The sequence below is a fragment of the Eublepharis macularius genome, chromosome 3 (genome assembly GCF_028583425.1).
Source record: "Eublepharis macularius isolate TG4126 chromosome 3, MPM_Emac_v1.0, whole genome shotgun sequence".
NCBI lineage: Eukaryota > Metazoa > Chordata > Lepidosauria > Squamata > Eublepharidae > Eublepharis > Eublepharis macularius.
The window spans coordinates 143,207,235-143,216,598 of NC_072792.1; the positions used below are offsets into that span (position 1 = coordinate 143,207,235).

At 40.1% G+C, this 9,364-nt stretch overlaps 1 protein-coding gene across 2 annotated transcripts; it reads left to right on the top strand.

The window, feature by feature from the left end:
- Positions 1-580: 580 nt before the first annotated feature.
- TIPRL (TOR signaling pathway regulator) lies at positions 581-8,486 on the top strand. 2 transcript variants are annotated; one of them, XM_054975003.1, is made up of 7 exons: positions 581-810; positions 1,959-2,138; positions 2,466-2,565; positions 2,870-3,001; positions 3,741-3,836; positions 4,568-4,630; positions 5,509-8,486. In XM_054975003.1, exons 1-7 carry the CDS (start codon positions 710-712, stop codon positions 5,641-5,643), a joined length of 807 nt encoding a protein of 268 aa, XP_054830978.1. In that variant the 5' UTR covers positions 581-709; the 3' UTR covers positions 5,644-8,486. The 2 variants fall into 2 exon arrangements, with proteins under 2 accessions (XP_054830978.1, XP_054830979.1); XM_054975004.1 differs by lacking the exon at positions 581-810 and adding an exon at positions 961-1,018.
- Positions 8,487-9,364: the final 878 nt, after the last annotated feature.

Below are 9,364 nucleotides of genomic sequence, written 5' to 3' on the forward strand. Positions count from 1 at the left end.
AACTTTAAACTGTTATGTTTTAATACTTGTATTTCGCCTTGCTTCGTACTTCGAACCATTATAAGCTGCTTTGAGAGCTCATCTGACCGAAAAGTGAGGTATAAACGTGTCAAAGAAAGAAACCATTCAGCAGGCGAAGCATTGCTTCATGCCTCTACTGAATCTGTGTCTTGCATACTTAGAAGGGGGGGGGGCGCAGCATATAATCATTTCAAAGCACTCTGTTTGCTTTACTTGAGCTTTTACGTTGTGTTCCCACCATTCGCGTCGAATGCAAGTAGGAATTTAGCTGCCTGAATAGTCCAGGCTAGCCTGAGCTAAAGACCAGAAGCGACGCAGGGTCGACCACGCGTAGAAGTCAGACGGCAACCCACGAAGCAAAAGAGTTCCAACGCAGAGGTAGCCAGTCCTTGAAATAAACTCATAGACGGGGTAAGTGGGCAGAGACGTGACGGGACGTGATGACGATCTTGACGTAAGAATCCACCCATTGCAATCAAGAACCGGAACTGTCATTCAACAACCATAGAGACTAGAGCCCGATGTCTTCAGGTTGGCGATGAACCCGGACATGGAAGGAGATTTTTATTTGTTCTTCCTGTGGTGGTTGTTCCTGTTTTAACTAGGACCGTCGGGTATCGCCGCCTTGAGGGACCGTTTTTGTCCCCTGTACAGAGCTGTATGCTGCTCGGTCTTTGCCGTTGCCACCATGATGCCCGTCTTCAAAAGCAGCCGGAGGGATTTCACTTTCGGGCCGTGGAAGCTCACCGCTGCTCGGACCCACATCATGAAGTCGGCAGAGGCCGAGAGGTGAGAGGGGAAAACGCCCCTCTTAATGGAGCCGAGCTTGGGCTGTCCGTGTCCTGTGCTGGTACCCATTGCCCCTAAGAGCTTTTGGAGCCTTCCTCTCTCAGGGGCCCTTGGGTAGAAGGAGCCATTCTCCGGTAGTCGGTGGTTTTATCATCTCGTGAGTCTGGTTCTTGATCTGCGGCTGCGAAGAAAATGTCCTTTACAGCTGGTACTCTCCTCTGCATCGAACAGCTGGTTCTCATTTTTCGTTTGCTTTTAATCCCAGAGTCCCAAATCTGCAGAAATTTGTGTTGCAGACAAAAAACGCTTGCAGTGATTTTTACACACCAGTCTGTCCCCCCCACCCCAGGTGGGATCTGGAGATCTCCTAGAATTACAGCTGATCTCAAGATGACAGAGATCAGTTCCCCTGGAGGAAATGGCTTCTTTGGAGAGTGGTCTCTATGGCATTGTACCCCAATGAGATCTCAACCATTCCCCAAATTGCACTCTCCCCAGATTCCATCTGAGAGTCTCCAGGAATTTTCTAAGCCAGAGCAGGCAACCATACTAGTAAAGAATACCTAACCCTAACCATATTTTCAATGCAAAATAGTTTTGAAGGTTTTATATTGGCAGGTCTTCATAATAACTGAGCGTATGTGCTACAGTTTATTGCAAAATAAATAATTCACCTGTTCTTCTCAGTTAGCCATTTGGTGTATGACGTTAAGGTGTGTTTCCTCTTGCCTTTTTAGGATGGCTTCACATGCTGCCAGGTTTCTGGGAAGCTGCTGTGTAAACTGTAACTTGTAGCTTTCTATGCATGTTTCTCAATGTGATCAGCTTTGAATTCCCAGTGTGCATGGGATTTGCATTCTAGTTTAATATTGCGTTCCACGTGCACTTATTTTCTGCATAGGAAAATGATTATGTGAAAGAGGTATATATCTGGGAGGGCATCCTCCTACTGCTAATTTTATCTTAACTAAATGTAACCGACTCCCTGTTAAATATTGAAAATATTGGAACATTCTGTGAAATGAAAGATACTTTAGTTTAAGTTAAATCATGTAGAGATCAATGAGAAATAGTTCCTGCAAGAAAGGAAGGCTATAAAAATGGGGGGGGGGTATATTTTTTGCTGTAATCTCTTTGTTGCCTTTCAGACTAGCTGAAGAACTCCACATGCCTTGTGTCCCAGAAATGATGTTTGGAGACAATGTCTTAAGAATTCAGCATGAATCTCACTTTGGAATTGAGTTCAATGCAGCTGATGCTTTAAGATGTGTAAATAACTCTCAAGGCATGGTTAAAGTTGCCTGTGCAGAAGAGTGGCAAGAAAGCAGGTAATAACAAAATATGATTGGTATTTAGACACACAGTACCACTTTACATGTTTTTTACAGCAAAGATTGCCTTTATAAAGACTGCAGTTATCTTATGTGGTGTAGTGATTAATGCATATTTGGAAAATCTAGATTCAAATGCTAACTGTCATAAAGGGTAACATTAGCCCAATCTCCCACACTGAGCCAAGGCTACCTCACAGGTTTGTTGTGCAAATAAAATATGGAAGGGAGAACCTTGTATGCTGAACAGCTGTGAACTCTATAGATCTACGTCTGTTGCCTTAATCTCATTCTGCTACAAAGTTTTCTCTTGTTGTCCTTCAGATCTGAGCCCGAACACACAAAGGACGTTGTTAAGCCGTACGACTGGACTTATACAACAGACTATAAAGGAACACTGTTGGGTGATATATTAAAGCTAAATGTAAATTTTGAGTTCTTATTTTTATTGTTCAGTACCTTGCAAATATGAATGTGCTTTTTAGCAACTGTTTATAGTGGAGGGGCTGTAGGTTAGTGGCAGAGCATCTGCTTGGCATGCAGAACGTCCAAGGTTTAATCCCTTGCATTTCCAGTGAGATGAATTAGTTTGTAAGTGACATGAAAGACCTCTACCTGTGACCTTGGAGAGCTGTCGCTTCTCAGAGTAGACAATTCAGACCCTGATGATTCAGGATAAGCCAGCTTCATGGACATTCATAATTTTTTTGCTCCCCCCCCCCCCCCAGGTTTCTGCCACAACAGAACATATAGACACAGAGAAACTAAAAGCCAGGGAACAGATTATGTTCTTTGAAGAAGTGCTATTGTTTGAAGATGAACTTCATGATCATGGAGTCTCAAGCCTCAGTGTCAAAATAGTAAGTTTGGTTACTTTTGCATTTTTTTGCTGTTGAAAATGTTTTTAGAGCTCATCTGAAGGCGGGGGTGAGATTCAGTGCCCATATTTTTTCAGCTTTTCCTCAGTTAAAGTAATTCAGGGGAATTAATTCTTTGGAAACATTACTTTAACAATAGCCCTTTAAAATGCCTAGCTGCTGCTTCTTTTTTCCCTTTGGTTTGATTTACAGAGAAGCCTGAGGCTTGACAGAAATGTAGAGGTTACACTGAAGCTGTAAAGCCCTGGTTGTCCTTTCTGTAAGACATTGGAGAAGCAAAGATTTGGCTTCTGAAGATTTGTGAAAAGAACTAAAATTATGATCTTTTAGGATAATACAAACAGGAAGGGGGATAATAGCACAGTTCTCAGATATAATTCCAGTGGAGTTCAGTAAGACTTATTCCCAGTGTAAGTATGCATAAGACTGTGCTCTGAATCAAGAAAATGGATATTGACAAGAGGGTATTCAATTAAGATATTTAGTACTGAAACATCTTTATAAACAAGTCCCCTGCTCACCTGCCCATAAAATTTTTTTGTTTGCCTGCACATGTCCATGTTAGTACCTACAAGAAATAGAACAGCTTCTGTAAAGTTTCAGAAATTGTCACAAAATAACTAATGCTAGTTATAAAATGTTTACTGTTCTTCTGAACTAGGTAAATACTTATTAAGCAAAATGTTGCAGATGCAAAAATCTATTTTACTGTCTTTCGTAGAGGGTGATGCCTTCAAGCTTCTTTGTGCTGCTGAGGTTTTTCCTGCGAGTTGATGGTGTGCTTATCAGGATGAATGACACAAGGCTCTACCATGAGGTGAGGAAGTTTTACTAGCCATATTTTTTCCCCCTCGGTGAAATAAGCATTGAGACCTGAGCTGCCATAGTATGTATTGTTCTTTGTTTGTTGCTTTGGTAAGGTAATTTCATGATAGGCAAGGCAACTGCTAATTATTTCTTTATTTATCAGTCAGGTGGCCCTTCCTAGGATAATGGAAGGTTTCTTGTTGTCTTTGCCCCCATGAAACTATGCTGAGAAGGAGTTGTGGTGTAGCTATCAGTACTTTTTAACGTATGGCACATCCTACCAGTGGAAATACCTTAACATTCATCCAAGTATCTGTTGAACATAGTGCTGCCCAGCCTGTGTACAATCTCTGAACATCCTATGTAAATATTATTCGTATTTGGCCATGCCAGATTCAAGATAGTCCTTAAACCCATATATTCAATAATACTTCCTCAAGAAGGGTGGGAGGAACATGATATCAAGTCATTGCTTGTTAGTAAATTTAGGGCTGTATGATATAACTAGTTCACTATCTTTATTGGAACAGGTGTTTAGGGTCTTCGTTCATGTGATGCTTCAGATGACCACTTATACTAAACTGAACTTGCTAACATGAGAAAAATAATTCCCTCCGGTCTTAATCTCATCATTGCACTGACAAACTTGTTTCAATTTTACATTAATTATTTAAACGGGCAATGTATGAAGAACGTTACATGACCACGCAACTACATTTCAACTCTTTTCTTTTTCACTAGGCTGACAAATGCTACATGTTGCGGGAATACACGTCGAGGGAAAGCAAAGTATCAGGTTTAATGGTATTAACATTTTAAACATGATTTTTTTTCTGTGTCCAATTGGGCAAATTCCTGTAAAAAATTACATTCTGCAGAGGCTCTGACAAATGCTACTTTCTGTCAGCATTTACTGAGCGCCCCCCCCTCCGAAAATTAACATGAACAAGATCCTATTTCAGTGTTTCAATAATATATTTCAATAATCATTTTGTAGTAAATACATTAATTAAGAAAAAGACTCACAGTGGCCAGCCCTCAATTCATTTTTGCCTGCGGGTTGGGACCAGCATATCTTTGGGACCACCTCTCCCTATATGTTCCCCGGAGACCACTTCGATCAGCGGATAAATGTTTACTGGTGGTCCCCAACCCTAAGGAAGCCCGCCTCGCTTCAACCAGGGCCAGGGCCTTTTCAGACCTGGCCCCAGCCTGGTGGAATGCTCTGTCAATGGAGACTTGGGCCCAGCGGGACATATTATCATTCTGCTGCGCCTGTAAGACAGCTGTTCTGCCAGGCGTTTGGTGGTTGAAGGGGGTGGTGCCATGTCAGCCTCCCACCTTTTGGGGTGGGGGGTTCTCCCCATCATTGCACTTTAATGTACTTGGTTAATTTATTTTATTATTGCTTATTGTGTGTTGATTTTAGAATTATTGTTTTCTTGTTTTTATTGATTTTAACTGCTGTTTACCACCCAGAGCCCCTGAGGATGGGCGGTTTATAAATCGAAATAATAAATAAATAAAACCTGTTAATCAATTTAAGATCAGACAATCACAAAATAGTGTGTGAGGGTTAGCTTTCTACATACTGTCAAACTCTTCCCCACTCTAGATTGTATGTTTTTATTGTTTTTTTCTTTGATGGGCTTGGCATAATTTTTGCTCTTTTTGTTTTTAAGCATGTTTCTCAAGCCTTGTTCACGGATCCTAATGAGATTGCTCAGTATTTACCTGTGAAGGAGACAGTGTGTGAGAAGCTGGAATTTCCAGAAAATTTGAATACTGAATCGGCAGCACCACCAGAACACACTTAAGTGGAATCTAAATTGTTTGGACTTGAAACTGACTTTCTTCTGGAGATTTTATAGCCTCCTGGCCATTATCATTGAAGATGCCACTACTTGCTGGATCAGAATCTATTTGTATGTGTGACAAATATTTCTGTAGCCCTGGGGAGGGAAAAAAACTGCAATGCTGACATTTTCAGTGTTTTCATTGTCTGTTTCAAAGTAATGGATCTAATAGCACCAGTTCACAGCCGGTTTATCTGAAATTGGAAAGTAAACCCTCAAATAAGGAGCAGTTAAGCATGCTGGATTTCAGGAAGGTTTGGAGGCCTTTTAAAATGAGCCATTCATGAGTTCAGTCAGCTCTTAAGAACTTTGTTTTAACACAGTCTTTTGTTATAGAAGGATCCTATTTTACAATGTGCACATTATCCTCTTGAGGACAAGCTTTCTGAGGAATCACTAATGCCTAGTGTGAACCTTTATTATATTGGATGGCATTTCTTCATCAGTTGCTTGAGATCTAGCTTTTTAAATAAGAAAGGTGTGAGAGATGCTGTTTGATGCTCTCAAGAAGAAATGTTCACAAAACTAGGAACACAACAAGGTTGCATAAATGTGGCAAGTATTGGTTCACATTTGGATCCTATACTGTCTGTTTTCTGCCAGTATTGACTCTGTGGTTTTGAAGTGGGCTAGATATTGATAGGATATTGCTCATTTAAGTGGATTGCACTATAACACATTCCTGATAAGTCTAAAATATTTCCTCTGATTTCCTCTAAAATCCAGGAGTTTATATTGTTTACAGTGTTAGAATAGGTAAATTCATCTGTTCCTTTTCATAAAGGACTTTAATGTTGGTAATTGACTTCATCTCATCTATATAGGCAAGCATGTTGGGCCTGCATTATAAAGTTTAACCTAAACACATCCTAATATGATTGCGATGGTTGTGTAATTGTGTTCCAACATTAGATGTATTCAAATGAGCATAGCCTATGAACCCTCCACTCTTGACTTTGCTTCTCCTGCTCTTCTTTCTATGCTCTTCCAATAAGTCAGCTTGCAAGAAGGTTAACAAACACCTTCTGCTTGGTTCTCATTCATTGCTGCATATAGCAGACTAAGCACTTCTCTTATTTATATTTTACTTTTTCACAAGTGTGCAGTAATTTTTCTCTCCCCCATGTGGGGTGTGTGTGTCTAGAAAATAATTTAAGATCATGGCACTTGTGGAAAAAGCAGAATTCAGGTTGAAGTTATTTGTTTATGGCAATGGTCATCTGTTCTGCCATTATGATAGTTGAGTAAGGAAGAGGCTAAGAAACAGGCTATTTTTTTCTTGTGCAACTGAGAACTCAGCTAGATGAGGTGCCAGAAAATCCATGAGCAGGTCTCCCATGGTTTTTAAAAAGCAGCTTGGCACCATCTGGATCAGCATCTAATCACTGGGAGGAGGGTTAACTGTTGCCTTGCCACTTGCAGCTTTCCCAATGCAAGTTCATTTTCCTCCCAGCTCAGCTGTCGCTTGCTCCTGTAGGAGAAGATACCATACTGTTTTCCACTGCAAGGCAAACAAAAGCTTTAGGGTGTGTGTGTGTGTATTTGTCCATATGCATGCATGCAGTGGGGATGTGCATTGAGAAAACAGTCTGAGGGGTAGGCTTAACCTCCTCCCTCCATTGTCTGAGCTGCCCTCCAAAATTTAAAACTATGCTAGATCACAGAAGTATTTCCCTAATTCAATTTGCAATATTCAGAAGACTGAAATAATCTGTGCCATCTGATTCTGTGTATACTTAAACCCTGCAAGACTTGATTCTGGGAAGACATGATTGCAGTGCATTAATCATAGCTTACCTTAAAGCAGCAAGGATAGGAGGTTCGCTTGCAAATCAGTCATTAATTTAGTGACATCTCTTGCTTTAAAGTAAAATTTTAAATGTATTGACAGCAATATTTATTAAGGGAAAATTTAGATGGTCAGACTGAAACCATATACCTTGGGAGCCCTTCATACTTTGTATTTTCTAGTCACAACTGTTCTTCTGTTCTCATTCATGATAATATGCCAAAATAGAACAACACTAATGGTCTGTTGCCTGACTGCAGAGAGGATGAATTAGGCATAGTTAATTTCTGCAAAAAGGATACATGCTCAGTGAGAAAAAGACTGGCGCAAAAGTAAGCAATTCTCATGAATATGGGGGGGGGGAATTAATCCTATGCTATCCTTATATCTAGTGGTAGCCTAACTTTTAAGTCAAAATTAGGTGGAGGAGTTTTGTAGTTAACAAACATTGGAACTGGTGCCTTCCTTGCCTGCATCTCTTGATCCAACACCATCATACTGTTTGGTTGTAGCACAATCAGGTGGAAAGAAAGATGCAGCAATGCCAACATCAGGATGATTGGGGAGAGGATGGATTACTGTGTATTGTATGGACTCTTGGTTTCTGTGCAATCATAGAGATAAAATATCCACTTGTCAGCTTCAGTTGGCATACATATTGATATATAACATGGCAAAAATGGAAGAGAATAGGAATCCTAGGTCCTTAATTATTGTGCATATTGTATGATAGACAGGAGATTTCATTCTCTCTTGTGTCTCTCTCTGGAACTTGTTCTGGTGTCCAATTAAGTTCCAATGGCAACTGGATATTATCTATAAACTCCTAGCATAAAATACAATAAAATGAAAGTTGTATTGCCCATTCAGTTCTTGGAGAAGCTGGTCACGAGCAGTATTTGGAGATTGTACCCTAATCTGTGCATTGAAAAGGCCTTTCTTACTGCTCTCTAGTCCACCTTGTGATGCTTTATACTGCTGAGCATCTGTCACTAAATAAAAAATGTATGCCACATTTTTCTTTCAAGTCTGATTTTCTTCACTGGAACAGAATATTTTCCTCAAATGGATTAAATTGGGAATGTTAAAGACAGTATAATTCTTTAGCGTTTTGTTGCACTTGAGTGTTTATGCATGCACACACCCTCATCTTGCTGCACAATAAAGAAATGCATACATTATTGTGTAAGCCTTCTGTTAGGTCATAGGACTATAGCTCATAGGATAGTGTTGTGTAGTGGCTGGAGTCAGACTAGTATCTGGGAGATCCAAATCCCCACTCTGTCATGGAAGCTTGCAGGATGACTTTAAGCTACTCATACTCTTAACCTAATGTACTTTATGGAGGTGTTAGGATAAAATGGAGGTGGGTAGGGCAGTATTTTGGTCCCCAGTAAGGAGAATTTTATTCATTTACATTATTTATAGTGTGCTTTTCTCACTGAGATTCAAGGTGGATTATACAGTGAGAGTCAAAAGCAGAGTATAAATCTGTAAACAGTCCCTAGCTAAGACAAGGACTAATTTGTTCAGGGGGCGGTCTGTAGGATTGGATCATATGGGAAATACTTAAGAAATCTTGCACTAAGATGAGTTGTAAGGAGAAAAGGTTCATTTTGTACAGGTGCATCAAAGCCAACATGCTATTGGCAGCAGTGTCTAGATGTGTACTTTCAAAAAGTGACAGAAGATGGCAGGTTTTCTGTATTTTTCATGATTGCACCATGCAAACAATTCATGAATATCGTTTGCATATGGCTAAATGAAGTGCAGCCTTATGCACACAGTTCATGTGGATATAGAAAAAATCTGAGTAATATTTGTATGATTAGGCTTAATTTACAACAGTGATACTCTTAATGAGTTTGTGGATTTGTGCACAGCAACAATACG

Excerpts from the sequence above, each read along its gene's own strand:
- TIPRL (XM_054975003.1), top strand. The coding sequence starts at position 710 with ATGATGCCCGTCTTCAAAAGCAGCCGGAGGGATTTCACTTTCGGGCCG. Across the intron at positions 2,139-2,465 it reads GAAGAGTGGCAAGAAAGCAG|ATCTGAGCCCGAACACACAA; the intron begins GTAATAACAAAA and ends GTTGTCCTTCAG. Across the intron at positions 3,002-3,740 it reads CAAGCCTCAGTGTCAAAATA|AGGGTGATGCCTTCAAGCTT; the intron begins GTAAGTTTGGTT and ends TGTCTTTCGTAG.